Source organism: Diaphorina citri, unplaced genomic scaffold, assembly GCF_000475195.1.
Source record: "Diaphorina citri unplaced genomic scaffold, Diaci psyllid genome assembly version 1.1 scaffold690, whole genome shotgun sequence".
NCBI classification, from domain to species: Eukaryota; Metazoa; Arthropoda; class Insecta; order Hemiptera; family Psyllidae; genus Diaphorina; species Diaphorina citri.
Window position 1 is genome coordinate 48,089 of NW_007378123.1, and position 18,649 is coordinate 66,737.

General features: G+C 37.5%; 1 protein-coding gene across 1 annotated transcript; it reads right to left on the minus strand.

The window, feature by feature from the left end:
- Window positions 1-1,490: 1,490 nt before the first annotated feature.
- Window positions 1,491-2,817, minus strand: LOC103511229. Its single transcript, XM_008475948.2, has 2 exons — window positions 2,649-2,817; window positions 1,491-1,887 (listed from the first exon to the last, which is right to left on the minus strand). The coding sequence occupies exons 1-2, from the start codon at window positions 2,786-2,788 to the stop codon at window positions 1,632-1,634; spliced, it is 396 nt and encodes a 131-aa protein (XP_008474170.1). The 5' UTR covers window positions 2,789-2,817; the 3' UTR covers window positions 1,491-1,631.
- Window positions 2,818-18,649: the final 15,832 nt, after the last annotated feature.

The following is an 18,649-nucleotide window of genomic DNA, read 5'->3' on the forward strand; positions in this document are numbered from 1 at the left end:
TTAGCTGCAGTCTAACTAACAATCTTATAGGGGTGGGATGGGGAAAAGAAAAACTTAGATGGGGGTTTATGTTTTAGGTTAGGGTGGGGGTACGTGTGGGGTGTTGGAGGGTGGGAGTGTAGAGAGGGTGAGATATAGTACATGCATTTGATGTGTTTTCTGTTTACATCAGTTAGGCCCTGGCTTAGCTATTATGATTCATTTGCTGACAGCCGTCCGCGAGAAGGTTGCTGACAAAGGACTATCCATTTCTTTTAGCTATTTTATTTATTTTTTCTTTTTCTCTGTCTTTTTTTTTTCTTCCTCTCTTCGTCTTTCTGTCTTTGTTTCTTTCCTTCTCTTTCAGGGCTCTTTCTTTTTTCCTTCCTTTCTTGCTTTATTTCTTCTTTTCATCTTTTCTCTTTTTTTTTCAGAGATTTTTTCATTCTTTTCTTTCTTTTTCACTATCTATTTCATCTTCTCTCCTTTCTTTCTTAATTCCTTCTCTTACCTTCTTCTTCATTTCTTTCTTTCTTCCTTCCTTTCTTTCTTGATCTTTTTCTGTAAAAGTTTGTCAATAAGTTTAGGACAGTACTTGAAATCCAGGGAATTGTGTTGACCCTTGTATTTTCTCTGTTTAAATATTGTGCTTTTTTTTACGAGGGCTGAATGTTTTAAATTCATTACTCTTTGGTCTCGATTATTGTGACTTTATTAAAAAAAATAAAGCCCGCGATGGATTTAATTTTCTGAAACCTAAAAAGAAATATTTGATTTGTAATAATGAAAAAAGTTAAAGAATGAATGATGTGTTTTTAATTTGATGATTTATAAAATTTGAAGAAGAAGAAGAAGAAGAAGAAGAAGAAGAAGAAGAAAAAGAAAAAGAGTTTGATAGAGGAACTGCAACAACACAGTTCTTATCGTCCCGAAATCGAAGAGAGAAGGAAGACAGGACAGGGGAAAGCCAGCCGCTCCGAGAACGAACCTCATATGTTTAGGAGAAAATCCGCTCCAGGCGGAAAAACAAACCGTGACTTAGCGTTTCTAAGATAAGAAGACTCAGGCTGGGCAAAAAAAAAATTGATCCATCCTGACCTAAAAGTTGTTCACGCAAAAATTTATGAGTCTCATCGCAAAAATTCCAGACCAAGTTCCTTATTCTCTCACGGGGCTCTGGTAACCTCTCCAAATTGAACAACAAACCTTCACAAGGATAAAAAAAAAGGATTAAAAAAAATGACATTGTAAAAAATTTCAACGTAAAAAATAAATAAAAATGAAGTCATTCATAAAAGCTGCTGGAAGAATGGGTTGTATTGTGTTTGAAATAAGGCCGTCTTCCACCTATTGGATGCTGTGTTCTGGACCATAGGAGGGTAAACTATTCAAATTATTACATATTCCTGGCCCAGACTATGATTTGCGACACAGAAGATAAGATTGCACTATTAAAAGTAGGTACTTAATGTAATATTATAAATTATTATAAGATTTACTAGTGGTTGGAGTGATCATACTGTGGCTCAAACGTCTTGAACAGATGAGAATACTCACCCTTTATCGTTCATTTCGAAGTGTTTGGTAATTTCTGAGACTGTTCTGAAACTGCCATTTACCATCTCTGGACATTTCATCACACTCTCATCCCACTACGAAAACCTAAACAGCACACTCAGGACTCCTAGAGCGCCCAACCAACCAAACCCGTTCCTAGCGGCCGAGTTGGGTTTATAGTGAGGGTCCTTATGGTCGTGGTGATGGTGATGGGCGTCAGGTTGGTGGTTTGGGTATTCAGGGTCCGCGTAGGGTTTGCCGTTCGCGGGTTGGATGAGGACCAGACTGGCTTTCGGTCGGAGAGTGATTTTGGCGTTCGAGTCGAAAGTGGGATTGGACACGACACGTTGTCTGCAGAAGAAATGAGGAGAGAAACAATTAAATATATTATTTAACGTACTGCTCTGTAGATAAAATTACCTACATGTACCTAGGTATGTCCAATCTAGATTCGTAGAAGCTTAACCCATCCTGGCTGTTTGCCCCCACACATAAGCCTCTGGTGGGCTTTTTTGTGTAACCTAGCACAAAACACCAAACCAAAGCAATAAAATTATCTACATGATAAAATTAGATAGATAAAATTATCTACATGTACCTAGGTATGTCCAATCTAGATTCGTAGAAGCTTAACCCATCCTGGCTGTTTGACCCCCACACATAAGCCTCTGGTGGGCTTTTTTGTGTAACCTAGCACAAAACACCAAACCAAAGCATAATCTCTGAATCTGAAAGATATACTCTTGTTACAGAGCTTAGCTAGGGGACGTTAAACAGAGAGTAGACTTGTGTCTAGCTGTGAAACTAAAGGTAAGCAGGGAACAACTAACTAACCAGCCTAGATAAAGATAACATTTTTTTTTTTTCTATATTTGGCCATCAACACTCGGCTAAAGCTAAAGGCGGTAAAACAACAATGCGGAAAAACAATAACATGATGGTTGACTGCGTTTCGGGACGGGCCAAGTAATCTTGGCTTGAGACCATCAACCCCCTCGGTGCAGGGTGCAGTACAGCGCTACAACAACAACAACAACAACGGGAATAACAAAATCACATCACTGAGTAGGAAAAAAAGTGAGATATAGGAAAAACCAAAGAAAGGTACGTACCCGATTTTGTACCCCGAATTGACACTGGGGACTGCCACATACAGGGAGTCTGCGATGTTGTCAAATTTCCCGCTCAGATCCACTTCCTCTATAACGGAGTTGAAATTGATGAGAACAATGTAGGTGTCATTGCCTGGCATTGATCTGGGGAGAGAATGAAATTGAAATGTATGGCATACATATTATGTAAGCAATTTTAATTGTGTTAAGCATAAATGCTCGTCACAAATGTCGTTCCCCGCTTAATGTACTACGCTAATTTTTGTGACTTGACTTGAACCACCAACCTCCAGATTCAAAGTCCACCGCAGAAGAAGAAGAAAAATAGGAAGAAGAAGAAGAAGAGAAGAAAAGGAAGAACAAAAAGAAGAGGAAGAAGAAGAAAAATAGGATTAAGAAGAAGACGAAGGACAAGAAGAGGAGGAGGAAGAAGAAAAAGCAGAAGAAGAAGAGGGGGGAGGAGAAGGAGAAGAAGCAGCAGAAGAAGAAGAGGAGGAAGAAGAAGAAAACAAAGAAATATTAATGTTTATAGGTACCTAATTTTCATGCAAAAATTCCCAAATGACATATTATAAACAACTTCCTGGGAACCTTAAATGGCATGTTAAACCATTTCGTGTGGAAGAAGAAGAAGAAGAAAAATAGGAAGAAGAAGAAGAAGAAGAAGAGGAAGAACAAAAAGAAGAGGAAGAAGAAGAAGAAGAAGAAAAATAGGATTAAGAAGAAGACGAAGGACAAGAAGAGGAGGAGGAAGAAGAAAAAGCAGCAGAAGAAGAAGAGGGGGAGGAGAAGGAGAAGGAGAAGAAGAAGCAGCAGAAGAAGAAGAGGAGGAAGAAGAAGAAAACAAAGAAATATTAATGTTTATAGGTATGTACCTAATTTTCATGCAAAAATTCCCAAATGACATATTATAAACAACTTCCTGGGAACCTTAAATGGCATGTTAAACCATTTCGTGTAAACCTGATACAAGCTTTCAGTGTACCATTAGTTAAACTGGTAAAAATTCTTATAAATTTAATATATTAGCTTAGGTCCTGTTATAAATAACAAAATAGGCACTCTGCCACATTACAGTCTGACTCTAGTAGCTTGAGAAATTTTGAGCCCGGTGAGACATTGAAAGCCATTCCCTTGCCAGCCTAGTCAGCTTGGTTGGTAGTGCGTCTGCCTTGTAAGCGCTAGGCCGTGGGTTCGATTCCCGCCCGGGGCGGATTTTATCCTGATGGGATAATGATATTAGCTAGGTCCTGTTATAAATAACAAAATAGGCACTCTGCCACATTACACTCATTACAGTCTGTTTCTTGTAGCTTGATAAATTTTGAGCCCGGTGAGACATTGAAAGCCATTCCCTTGCCAGCCTAGTTAGCTTAGTTGGTAGTGCGTCTACCTTGTAAGCGCTAGGCCGTGGGTTCGATTCCCGCCCGGGGTGGATTTTATCCTGATGGGATAATGTTCGTTCTCGGAACGGCTGGCTATTACATTTACATTTTTTTTTTCATATTTATATCACATTATTTATTAAAGTGTGCTACACAATAGGGAGTAATTAAAACCGGTCGAATAGCAATGAAGGAGCTCCAAGAAAATTAACAGGGTACCTATATCTACCTGAAGATTGAAAAATGAGAGAGATAAAGAGAGAGAGAGAGAGAGAGAGAGAGAGAGAGAAATATATTAAGTGAGGAGAAAGAGAGAAAGGATTCAGTGAGAGAGATGAAATATATCTCATTATTTTAACAGAAAACATAACCAAACTTGATGAGAGAAAACAAAGAGAGAAGATAAATTGAGGGAGAAAGAAAGGTGGTGAAAGAGAGTGAGAGTTGGAGTGAGAGAGATAAAAAGAAGGTAGTAAGAGAGAGAGAGAGACATAAGAAAGGTAAAGATAAGGGGGAGAGAGAGAGAAGGAAATCTCGAGTGGTTTATGAAACAAGAAGAAGAAAAAAGAAAGAAAAAGAAGAAGTAGGTAGAATGAGTAGAAGAAGAATGAAAGGAAGGGGGGGAGACGAAGAAGGAGGAGGAGAAGAAGAAGGAGGAGGAGAAGAAGGAGGAGGAGGAGGAGAAGAAGGAGGAGGAGGAGAAGGAGGCGAAGAAGAAGAAGGAGGAGGGAAAGAAAAAGGATGAAAATAATGATATGCAGATTTTAAAATTGAAATTAAAGAAGTGAGTGTTATCTCTCTCTCTCTCTCTCTCTCTCTCTCTCTCTCTCTCTCTATCTCTCTCCTTGTCCTCCCGCACTCTTTGTTATATCTCTCTTTCTTTCTCGAGGCGATATCTTGAGAGCGATGGAAGAAGCGAAGAAGGGTAGGGACTTAGGGAGAAGAAGATAAATATAGAAGTGGAAGAGAAGGTAAGATAAGTGGAAGAGAAGGTAAGAAGGTAAGAATACGTAAGGTAAGATAAAAGAACACAAAGAAGAGAGGGGAATAAGGGGGTAAAAACGGGGATAAACAGAAGAAAAAGAGGGGAAAGGTAGGAGGAGCGAAGGAGAGGGGAAAGGAGTTAGGGAGGGAGGAAGGGGAGGTAAAAGATAAGGGAAAGGGAAAGGGAGAAAAGGAGGGAATGATGAAGAGAGGGAGGGAAAGTAGAATAGAATAGAATATAGAATATACCTTGTTTATCCTGCTCGAATGAGACTAAAAAGTCCCTTTACCCCAGCAGTCTAAACAAGGTCTCGTGTATCTGTGTTATTGAGGTAGATGGCAATTCCCCCACCCCCTTTCCCTACTCTGTCATGGCGGATCATCCGATAGCCCAGGAGAGAGACTTCAGCGTTGGATATAGAGGGGTCGAGCCAGCTCTCAGTGACACAGATGATATCCAGCCCTGAACCTAGAATGATGTTTGTGAACTCGGGGAACTTGCTCGGTGGTCTCATGGAACGTGTATTGAGATGAGGCCTTACTTCACACGACAGGAAGTATGGACGAAAGTACAGAGGGAGGGAAGGAATGAAGGATTAATAGCAACAAGGGATACACAGGGAAGTGATGAAATCGCTGAGAAATATGATGCTCAGGTAAACGAGGAGAAAGCAGAGGTAAAGAAGAAGAAGAGAAAGAGGAGGGTGAGAAAGTGGATAAGGAAAATGAGGAAAGGAAATATTAGAGAGAGGAATAAGAGAAGAAGAAGAAGATTGAGAGGCTGACGAAAAACGTGAAAAGACGAAGAAGAAGGAGAAGAAGAAGAAGAAGAAGGAGAAGAAGAAAGAGAGGAAGAAAGAGAGGAAGAAGAAGGAGGCGAAGGGACGGCAAGGCAAAGAAAGAAGAAACTGAGAAATAAGAAGGAAAAAGATAAAGCGGAGAAGAGAACCAAAAAAGAAGATGAGGAAATTGGAAGAGAAAAGAACAATAGAAAAGATTATGAAAATATAGGACGAGAACTAATTTAGGAGAAGAAAAAAGGAAAGGAACTGAAGGAGAGGAGGGTACAAAAGAGAAAGAAAGGATGGGAGAAGGAGAAAAAGGAAGAGGAGGAGAAAAGTGGAAGAGGAGGAGAAAAGTGGAAGAGGATGAGGAAAGTGGAAGAGGACACTAAGTGGAAGAGGTTTTTCACAGTCGACAGAATTTATTTGACACTTGGGGGCGAACTTTTTTCCCCGTCGCGGCAGAGATGAATAATTCAACGGAAATTATGAGGATATTTTTGAAGTTATGTTTTGGAAGCAGGAAAAGAAAAGACTTTCCTAGAAGAGGTAGGAATTGAGGAGGAGGAAGAGGAGGATGAATTAGGAAGGAAGGTTACTGGGGAAGAGAAGAGAGAGCTGGAGTAGTCGTAAAAAAGTTCTTAGACGTAGGTACTTACCACCTGACAAAGTAGAAAGTAAATTTATCTCCGATCAGACTTATCAGTAAAGGTAATTTAAAAAAGGAAGTCAATATCAATATGGCTTCTTGAAAAAAAAAAAAAATCGTTTTATAGTATAACCATACCTAATATCCAAAGTGTTTAAAAATTCCGTCCAAAATATACCTGGGTACACACTGTTGAAGTTAAAATTTTCACAACAAATTTTATGAAAAAGACAAGATTTCCCTCAAGAAATTCAATTAAAATTTGGGAAAATTTTCTTGTCAAAATTTTCTTAATATTTTAAGATAAGACAGAAGACAGGAAAGTAAAATGCCCATAATAAAAGTCAGAAATTTTCAACACTCAATCTCTCTCTATCTCTTTTTTTCTTTCTTTCTTTCTCTCTCTCACTCTCTCTCTCTTCCTCCTCAAAAAAACTGTATGAAGATGGATTGGAAAAAAGTCGATTAGGTCGAAAAAAAAAGGCAGAAAAGGGTCTGAAAACAATTTTCCCTTTCAAGCGGAAAAAGTTTCTTGACTTCGACAGTCGACAGCAGCTGTTACGGGAAATCCGGAATGAATTCCCGGAAAAAGGGAGAAAAAACTGGAGAAGAGGGAGGAAAAGGGAAAAAGAAGAGGGAATTGGAAACGATGAGAGAAACTGAAACAAGCTGGGCCCGTCCCTCCGGGAATTTTTTAGCCCGTAGTTTATTTGATCGTGGTAGAAGATGAGACGGAAGAGAAAAAGAGAAGGATAAGTATGAAGTGGGAAGAGGAGGAGGAGAAGAAAAAAAAGAGACAAAAAAGTTGAGAGAAGAAACAGAAGAAGAATAAGAGAATTATGGGAAAAAGAGAGGAAAGAAAGAGAAAGAGAGTAAGAAAAAGTGAAAGAAAGATAAAGGATAGAGAAGGGAAGGAAGAATAGGAGGAGAAAGAGAAAAAGAATATTGAAAAGGAGAAAGAATAGTCAAAAGTTCGAAGGAAACAGAGAAGAAAGAGAACGAAGAGTAAGAAGAGTTAGAAAAAGGGGAAAAAAGACGGGGGAAAGAGAGGGAAAAACTTGAAAACGAGGGGAAAACGCTGGAAAACAGAGGGAAAAAGGGGGGAAAGTATTTTGGGAGGGATTTTTTCCAGAATCGGACAACGAAAATGAACATCCATGATTAATTGAACTTTGGTGTGGGGGGGATGAGCTTTGGCTGTCGAATGCGCCTGATGGTAGGTAATTATCAGAAATTTCTGAACTTAATTTTCTTGCCTTCTGAACTTCCAAGCTTTCTGTAAGATGTTAACATGTTTCTGTGAGAGAGAGATACAATAATTACAAAATTTTAATGCTCTACTTTTAACAATTGTCAGGTTTCTAGGTAATTATTTTCCCATGACTTGTCGAACTCCATTGTAAAACTTTGTAGGTAATACAATTATTATAAAAAAATAATAATAATAATACCTAATAAACTTGTAGAAATCACTCGGAAAAAAAATCTCGTATCGGAACATCCAAAGGTTCAATAGACCCAAAGTCGAGCGAGAAACTTAAGTTTGTGTGTTGAGCATTTCTGTCAAATTTCATCGAAATAGAAATCGAAATAGGACAAAGAGTAATGGTGAAAATGAACAACAGATTTATATGTAGACAATAGGCTGAAAATAGAAAGAGTTAAATCAAAAGTGGGTCTAGTTAAAACTAAAATGGGTCTAGTTGAAACTAAAATGGGTCTAGTTGAAACTAAAATGGGTCTAGTTGAAACTAAAATGGGTCTAGTTGAAACTAAAATGGGTCTTGTTGAAACTAAAATGGGTCTAGTTAAAACTAAAATGGGTCTAGTTGAAACTAAAATGGGTCTAGTTGAAACTAAAATGGGTCTAGTTGAAACTAAAATGGGTCTAGCTGAACTAAAATGGGTCAAGTTTAAACTAAACTGTTTCGAATTGAACAAAATGGGTCGAATTTAAACTAAAATTGCTCAAGTTAAAACTAAAATGAGTCGAGCCCTAAAAAGTTTGTCGGTGTGCATCCTCGTCTTATTAAAATAAGATGTGTGTGAAGTTGACAAAGAAATAAAGAGAGTGTGTACAAACCACTAAAAGTATGCTGAGAGAAGGAGTGCGAGTTATTATATTATGTGGGTATGTATGAATATCTAGGTAGGGAGGTATGCGTGTTGGAGGTACCTACCTCTAAGTTGTGTGTGTGGTGTGATGACATTTTGTTAAATGTTCTCATTTCTCTCTCTTGAGAATGGGCGTTTTAGCTTTTGTTTAGTTAGGTAGGTTACATACCTAATAGGTACTGGGTTCCGGCACTCTAATATTTTACTCTATATCGGGAAGCTCGACACTATAATATAGCATTTCAACAGCCTAATTCAGGGGATGTAAAATCCAACACCAGAGTTCTTCCACCATAAAGTTGTGGCACCCTATCATCTTTTTTTTTTCTCAGCCTCAGTGTTGGAAAAAGTAGGTACCTACGTACTTGGTAATTTTGTTAGTATTTATAATTTTGTTTGTTATAATTAAAGTAAAGCGGGCTCTGAATTTTAAAATTTGAACTCGACAACGTTCTTTAGTTGGTCTGTCTGTCTGTCTGTTTGTCTGTCTGTTTCACCGTAACTCTTGAACGGTTTGTCCGTTTTCGGTGAAATTCGACAAACATGTTCAACACCTAATGGATATTTGCTCATTTCAGCTCATTTTGGGGCCCATTGGATCTTTAGGGGTCGTGTGGGGGCGTTTTTTTTTTTTTTTTTTTTTTTTTTGAGTTTCTTCGCATTTATGTCACCTGTCTCCATTCTTGTTGCGTTTTAACAGTTCATTTAGGCTTTTAGCGGCAGATATGTGGGTGTTGTATATTTCTCATCGTTGGTGACTTAGTAGCGTCCCCCCGCCCCACCCCAGCTGACATTATGGGTTAGGCATTGTAGGGGCACCGCACAACTTTGAACGGTCATTTAGGGCACCGCGGCCCAAAAAGTTCGAGAACCCCTGGTTTATTGAAACACTACTCAGTTGTAGGTATAGGGAAGAGAGAAGAAACAAAAGAAAGAAATAAAGAGAAGGCGAAGATGAAAAAGAGAGGGGGGACACCAAGACAGGCGCTAGGAAAAACAGATGAAAAACTGAGAGAGAGAGAGAGAGAGAGAGATAAATGAATTTTCTCACTACATGAGAATAACAACTAAAAACCAGTGGCGGTCACACCAAAGGGAAATACGAAGAAAAAAGTTAGCTATGGAGTCAGAGCCAGAGCACTTTGAATGCGCCAGTTTCCAATGGAGCAGTTGCAATTGGGAAAATAATATTAATAAATGGTCGATTCCTTTGTAAAAAGTTGTGAAAAATCCAAATCTGAGGTCAAAACTCCGAAAAAGTAACTTTAAAAGGTCGAAAATTCAATTTTTAACCGCTGTGCCAATGAAAAAGTCCAAATATGAGGTCAAAACTCCGAAAAAGTAACTTTAAAAGGTCGAAAATTCAATTTTTAATTGCCGTTCTAATGAAAAAGTTCACGTATTTCACGTCAAAATGCGCAGAAACGCTTGCGCACAAACAAACGAACGTCATCGCCTACGGGAGTGTATGCCGCGACGTCAAACTTCACGATTTATCGGTATTTTTTAAAACGATTTATCTCGGTATCTGGAAGTCGTAGAAGAAAAAGAAAAATTCCGTTGGTCCTCAATTTTCCTGCTCTATGACTTTGAAACATCACCCAAGTAAGCGCAACTGATCTATTGATCACTCGAGTTAAGCAACGTTTATCCGGATGGGTGACCATTTGGTCAATAGCGTAACCAACTAACCTCAGTGGTGCAGTTGTTAACGCGTTGGCCTTTGGATCTGGAGGTTGGTGGTTCGAGTCCAAGTCAAGTCATAAAATTTATCTAGATGTAATAATGGGGGAACGATGTTAATTTGTGACAAGCATTCAAATATGCTTAACACAATTAAAAATTCTTAAAAAAAAAAAAAAAAAAAAAAAAAAAGTAACCGCGGCCCACTAAGGCTGAGTGAGGTTAATGTAAGGAGGCGGCTAGCTTGTAGCCAAATGGAGGTTAAATCCCAGTCACTAAAAGTCCTAACAGTTATACAGTGACTTTAAACTCCTAAAAAAGAAAAGGATAAAGCAATTATGCATGGGTGTATCCTGTTGATTTGTCTACCAATCAAATCGTCAATCAATCAATCGATTGAATACATAGCAAACAAACGTTTAAACAAAAAATTCGTTCATTACTTTTCCCTTAACCCCTCGACGTCAAACTCCTTCAAATGTGAAAAACATCTTTAACCCATTGAATCCTCCACTGGGGGTGTTGTTGTATAAAATAAACGCTGAATTGTATTAAGTTTCTTACATTTTCAGATGGGGATGTGTGTGGGTATGAAACGTTATGTGTGTCTATACACGAACAGGGTGGCTCATAAAATATTAGTTTTGTTTAAAATGACGTCAATATCAAATTCATTATCCCCATCCGTGGCACAAGCTCTGCATATACGGATGGGTAGGTATAAGTACCATTTATAAAAATCCAGCATGTTCTGAGAGTTATATTGAAAAATAATAAATGGAAACTTAATAAAAATTAAATTATATTCCTCTACTTTTGTACTTACTTTTCAGGAACTCTCGTTGAATATATCATTTTTCAAAATAAAACGGTCGCGCTTACCTACTTGGGTGATGTTTCAAAGTCTTAGATGAAAACCTTGGGGGAAATAAGGTTGACCCACCCAGTATTCATTATAATAAGTAATGTACCCACATAAATTGCACTGAATACTGTGTGTTCTCATCCTCTAATGTTTATGTTGATTCAATTAATTCCGAGAGCAATCTAGCTTACAAACACACACACAATATCAGAAGCGTGGGGTGGGGTTTTAAAAAGGGGAAGCTGTAAACCAATATTATATGTAGTACAGGAATCAATGTATTCATAAACCACTGTACAGTAATGTCACTGTATCAATAAGCTATAAACCAATGAAGATACTATTGAAAGTTATAAAAATAAATATTGTTAAAAAGAAAAAATAACAGTACGTAGGTGTGTTCTTAAAGTCAGTAGAGTAGCTTCTGGTTTGTAGTAAGAAACGGTCAAACTTTCTCGACTTGGCGGGGCGGAGCGCTACCGCGCTCCTTAATATTGCCATAATACGGGCATTTTCCTTATGGCGGGGTCCACAAAGTGAATTTAAACTCGGTTCAAGTTAAACTCTCGGAGCAATCAGATTTCTCAAACCAAGAGTTTTAACTCAAACGGAGTGTAAACTAACTTTGTGGACCCGGCCATTAGAATACGAGGGAACAAAAATGTGGAAGATGGTGCAGGGATTAGGCGGATTGAAACACATCACATGGCTTCAGGCACACTCCATTTTTCAAGGCTCTAGATTTGCCTTGCCCTTGGGATCAATTTAATTTGAATTGAAGATACTAGGTACTTCTAAAAAATGGAAAGGAACATGCACGCCACTGCACGAAATCTTATCACTCACAAATCATACTCACACTCACAAAATATGCTCACAAATACCTCGAATCTCACATCCCCCATTTTCAATTAAAACACTATAAAGCTCTGGCATGATGTGTTTTGCATTTCAAATGAAATTACACCAACCCCTTTTCTCTCTCTTTCTCTTTCTATCTCTCTCTCTCTCTCTATTTCTCTTTCTCTTCCTCTCTCTCCATTCTTCTCTTCGTCTTCCTCTTCCTCTCTCCCCTTTTAGCTAAATTCCCCTTTTTCTCCTCTTTTCTCTTTGATTCTCCCCTCCTTTCCTTTCTTTCTCTTCTTCTCCTTTTCCTCCTCCCCCTCTTTATTTTCATTTTTGCAAATAAATAAACTTTGTGATTTTCATTCCTCCTCCCCTTCTCCTCCTCCTCCTCCTCTTTTCGTTCTCTTCTTCTTCTCTTTCTCTTCCTACGCTCCTTCTTTCTCCCTTCCGCTTCTTCTTCTTTATCTTCTCCTGCTCTTCCTCCTCTCTCCTTATGTTCCTCCTTCCTCGTCCTCATCCGCCTTCTATGCCACCTCCTTCTCTTCTTCTCTTCCTAGTCTCCTCTTTCTTCTTCTCCTCCTCCTCCTCCTCCTCTTCCTCTTCTTTCTCTTCTCCATATTCAGATGGGATTTAGATTCATGTGGTTTTACAACTGATTATCCCTTTTTTAATTTATTTTATGTATTTTTATGTGCACTACATTATTATTTCATGTAATTTTGTATAATAAATGTTTGAAAGTTGATTAAAAAGATACACGAGAACGACATAAATAAGTACCTACTTAATCAGTTTAAAATAATTTCAAATTAAAAGGGCGTTAAAAAAAGGGCTCCACTTTTTTTAAGAGCTTCGATAAAGGAGCCTGCAATAACGGAGTTTTCGAAATCGAAGAGAAAAGGGCAGGAGAGGAAAAAGCCAGCCGTTCCGAGAACGAACCTTATCTGTGTAGGATAAACTGCGTCCGGGCGAGAATCGAACCCGCTGCCAAATGCTTACAAGGCAGGCTACTTTCCAAGCTAACTATGGTTCGTTTGACCTTAGAGGTCGATGTTCAGACGAAAAATACAAATAAAAAGGACTTTGAAAATAAGAATGTAAGAAAATTACCATTTTCATGACAACCTTCAAACTTTCTTTCTTAATTTAATACAGAGTAGCTTCCCACGCCACGTAAACTCAAAAATACCCACTTTTTATTTCTTCTTCTTCTTCTTCTTCTTCTTCCTCTACTTCTCACTTTTTCACTTCTTCTCCTCTACTTCTTCTTCTTCTTCTTCTTCTTTTTCGTCTTTTTCTTCTTCTTCTTCTTCTTCTCCTTCCTCTACATCAAGGGATGGATTATCATCCGGGTCAAAGTTCGTTGCGTTCCAAACTTTGGACGCCATCGTCAGAGAGAAAAGAGAATTATCTAAATATGAAAATAACTTTTACTCTTCACAGTGAAGAGTAAAAGTTATTTTCATATTTAGATAATTAAAATGAACCTTCACAAAGTTACTGAGTCTACCATCAATATGAGAAAAGAGAACCTCTAAGGTTCCATTCTGTATGGCGCATTGCATATACAAATTAGTAATACGGCGCCCACACAAATGCACAGATCGTCCGGATTTGTCGCTCGGGAAAAAAATCGTGTCGTGTGTAGTGGGAAATGTGAATACTTTCATTTAAATTACACTGCCTACAGGACATTCGGAAAAAGTAGGATGAAACTCACGACAAATGGGAACTGGCTCTTGAGCTCTTCTAGGAAGGTAGTTACATAAATCGCGTTTTATTTTACAGGGAACCATTAACCAGAGTTCCATTTAGTCAAGGTCAGTACCTCCCCTCACATGGAAGTGTGTTTATGACGTGAGGGGCGTTAACTAATTTTTTGGCTTACGTTTCCCCTCCTGCCTTACTAAACCAAGCTCTGGACTTCGGTTTACGATAGAGTCGCAATTTTTTTCCGGTTAATTTAAACAGCTGATTTTTTATCAAGAGCTTCTTATATTCTCTACCTAGATAGCGCCAGTGCTGCCAATCTTTTGAATCAGCTGATTATTCCCACTAAGAGTTGACTTTGAGATTTTTACCCCCACGCTCTAAATTTCAGTTAATGGTTACTTGTAAAATAAAACGCGACAAAGGTATAGTTACTCGTACATAGTAGAATATTAGATCCAAGTAAATTCATCCCGATTTTGTTGCATAATTATGAGTGTAGTTATGGGTTATGGGGTATGTGAGTGTAGTTATTATTATTATTATTATTATTGTTATTATTATTATTATTATTATTATTATTATTATTATTATTATTATTATTATTATTATTATTATTATTATTATTATTATTATTATTATTATTATTATTATTATTATTATTATTATTATTATTATTATTATTATTATTATTATTATTATTATTATTATTATTATTATTATTATTATTATTATTATTATTATTATTATTATTATTATTATTATTATTATTATTATTATTATTATTATTATTATTATTATTATTATTATTATTACAAAAAGTATCTACATATAAATACAAAAAAAAGTTTGATCAAGGGTGGGGTTAATGCCTATGGCATTCTCTACCACCCCACCCTTGTAAAGGTTGGGTAGGTATTTATGGTTAAAGGTTGGGTAGGTGTTATGCTTTTAATATTTTCACAAAAGAAAATTTTTATATACGGGATGCATCCTTCCGTTTTTTCCTCTGTCACGTCACAGTTTATGTAGGTACTTTATACCGGGTGATCTCACAGAAATGTAAACTTGAGTGCAAACTGACTTTGCTGATTGCCTGCGGCTGATTGACTTTGAAATTTATCAATATGAATTAGGTACCTACCTTAATTAATTTCCATTGAAAAAAGATCCCAAAGGCGATAAATTGAAGATGACACAGGAGCTCAAAGTCGGTATTAGGTAGGTACCAAAGAAAGTTGTGAAATATTTTAAAATTATTATGTGTTCAGGCAGAGAGTTCAGTAGTTCAGTTAGTTATTTCGTTGGTAGAGCGTCTGCCTTTTGTAAGCGAGCTTTGTTGGCTTGTTGAGGGTTCTATTCCTGCCCGGGGCCTATTTTATCCTAAATAGGTATTAGATAAAGTTCGTTCTCGGAAAGGCTTTCTCCTATCCTGACTTCCTTCTCTCTTCGATTTCGGGACGATAAGACCTGAGCAGTTACAGTTCCCTCTGTCAAACCTCTAATAAAAAATAAAATAATAATAATATTAAATAATAATAACTAATAACTTATACAGTGCAATTTGGATCAGAGTCGTATACAGTGCAACTTCGATCAGATTTGCATCGCTTTAGAAAACAAAGAACAAATTTTTCCTTCCACTTCCCTGGATTTTAGTAACACCCGGCATGTGTTGTCGGATTATTATGCATCCTGTATCACACTTTGCCCTTCTTTTCCCCCAAAGGTATGATCGTATAATATCGTATCCCAGGTATGATAGGGCAGGGGGGGAACCCATCATTTATCATAATGTTATACCTGAATTTCTTGAATAGATATACCCTACCTAGAGGTCAGGGCCGTATACAGGATTTTGCCGGGGGGGGGCCCGGGCCCCCTCGCCCCCCCCCCAAATATGGCCCTAATCTAGGTATATTACCTATTTGTACCTACAAAATCCCTGGATGAAAGCATTAGGTGCATATGGGAATTTCATATTATGGGATATGATATGAGATGCAAGTAGGTTCGTTTCATAAATTCATATTGTTTGTAAATCGGGTTAGGTTATAGGTACCTAGGTGGCTACCTTTTAGTTTTTACCTAGGTTTTACCTATGAAGGTACCTACCTAGGTGGCGACCTTTTAGTTTTTACCTAGGTTTTATCTATCCCTGCCTGTCTTTTGAGGATTAACTTATTATGTTTGCTTAATACTTAATAGGAAGGTACCTACCTAGGTGGCGACCTTTTAGATTTTACCTAGGTCCCTACCTATATCTTTTTTTTTTTTTAAAAAAAAAGAGGTTTGACAGAGGGAACTGTAACTGCTATGGTCTTATCGTCCCGAAATTGAAGAGAGAAGGAAGACAGGATAGGAGAAAGCCCGCCGTTCCGAGAACGAACATTATCCCATCAGGATAAAATCCGCCCCGGGCGGGAATCGAACCCGCGGCCTAGCGCTTACAAGGCGGACGCACTACCAACTAAGCTAACTAGGCTGGCTGTAATTGGTCTTATTGGGCCCAGTTTCATTGACTTCCTGGACTTGCTGCTTAATTTTTACCTATCTCTACCTGTCTTTTGAGGATTACCTAACTCATTATGTGCGCTTAGTAGGTAGGTTCCTACTATATCTACCTTAATCCATGGTAGGTATAGGATCAGTTTTAGCTCTCTATGCATATTTAGGTGTGTATTTATGAGACACATAGAAAGGTACCCCAAAAGGATTGGGAAAAGGTGCAGTAAAAGAGGAAGAGAAAAAGACGATAGAAAGTTAGGTCTAAGAGAAAAAGAAGATAGAAAGTTAGGTCTAGGAGAAAAAGAAGATAGAAAGTTAGGTCTAGGAGAAAAAGAAGATAGAAAGTTAGGTCTAAGAGAAAAAGAAGATAGAAAGTTAGGTCTAGGAGAAAAAGAAGATAGAAAGTTAGGTCTAGGAGAAAAAGAAGATAGAAAGTTAGGTCTAAGAGAAAAAGAAGATAGAAAGTTAGGTCTAGGAGAAAAAGAAGATAGAAAGTTAGGTCTAAGAGAAAAAGAAGATAGAAAGTTAGGTCTAGGAGAAAAAGAAGATAGAAAGTTAGGTCTAAGAGAAAAAGAAGATAGAAAGTTAGGTCTAGGAGAAAAAGAAGATAGAAAGTTAGGTCTAGGTAGGCAGAAATAAGGAGATTGGTATCCTACCTACATAATTATGAGCTATGAGGTAGGTATTTAAAAAGACATTTTCATTTCATTTCTTATAGAAATCCAGAGAGAGAGAGAGAGAGAGGAGAATACAAGGACGAAAAATTGAAAATAAAAAAAAAATAGGTGAGAGAGATATAAAAGAAAGGGATATTTATGAAAGAGTGAGAGAGAAGGGAAGAAAAAGAGAGATAAAAATATGGAGCGAAGGAGAGAAAGAAAGAGATAAATAGAGAGAGGGAGAGAGAGAGAGCATTGATTATAATTTCATTAATTTCTCATTGTCATACAAAATAAGGCCAAGAACAAAAAGAAAAAGCTGAATTCAAAAGAACAAAGATAGAAAGGTGTGGGAGGAAGAGAGACAAAGAAAGAGGGGAGAAGTGAAAGGAGAAATAAAAGAAAGAGAGAGAAAGAGATATGAAGGGAAGGAATTGGGAGAGAGAAGGGGATTGGATATTAAAAAATCGAAAAGGTACCTAAATAATAAGTAAGAAACAGAAGGAGAAAAGAAAAAGCAAAGAGAAAGAGGGAGGAGAAACAGAAAAGATAGACAGAGAGAGAGAGAGAGAGAGAGAGAAGATTTTTTTTTTTATTCTAAAAATTGAAAGTGAGAGTGAGATGAAAGAGAGAGGGAGAGAGAAAATTGAAATCTTTTCAACACAAAAACATTTTAGTTCACCCTTCTATCCTCCTTCTCTCTTTCTTTCTCTCTCACTTCTATAGTCATTCCTTTCTTTTCTTTCTCTCTTTCTCTTCCTTATTATATTTTCTTTTGTTCATTTAAACTTGCTAGTTACCTATCTACTCTCTCTCTCTCTCTCTCTCTCTCTCTCTCTCTCTCTCTCTCTCTCTCTCTCATTTTTCGATTTCAACATCTTCTTTCCACACTCCTTGAATTCGAAGGAGCACTTAATCAATCAGCCCTTAGATAGAAAGATCTGTATTAGGTACCTACCTACCTAGCTTTTTTTTCACTTTCTATTACCTTTATTTTATTTTATTTTTTTATTTTTTAATTTTCGAGTGGTAAGAACTGGTAGCGGTTTAAATCCGAGCCCAGAAATATCTACCTAGGGGAACGTCCACCGTCAGTAGAGTGACCCCAAACCCTAAGAATTGAGTACTTCTTGTCTAATTACGAAGTAATAAAAAAATAAAAAGAACTTCTGACGCTTGATTAGGTCTCATTTTTAGCCCGTCCTTCCTTTATTATTACGATAGTAATACTAGTGGTTCTGTGAACTGTAGACCTCACTGAGACTCTTCAGCTCAAGCTGAGACGAAGCAAAGCTACGAATGAAATAACACATGTCTCGAAATAGAACAGAAGGTACCACCTATATGTCTTACGTAATAAAAAGGACAGAGAACAAGTTTCATTTTGAATGACTCAAAAGATTCAAAAAATGGTGGACCTTTTTTTTAAAACAATACCTAGATTTACCAAGAATTGGGGTCTACTGTTTTTTGTAGTAGAAAGGATACAATGTTATGAATGAGTTACCTATTGGACTCTGAAACGTGCAGAACATAAAATACCCCTCAGCTCTGGCCCCGCTCATTTCTGGGACCCCAAATTTCCAGGATCGAAGTGTCTTGATTTAATAAAGATGTGTACCAAATTTCATCAAAATCAGACCAGGCAATCGGGAGTTATAGTTATAGCGGAACACACAAACAAACAAACATCTAAACCAAATGCAAAATGGTCGAGTTAAAACATAGACCTCACTATCGTTCGGTCAAAAAAAAAAGGTATAAGGGACGGGCTATTGTATTCGCTTCGGTGTCGTCAGTCTGTCTGTCTGTCTG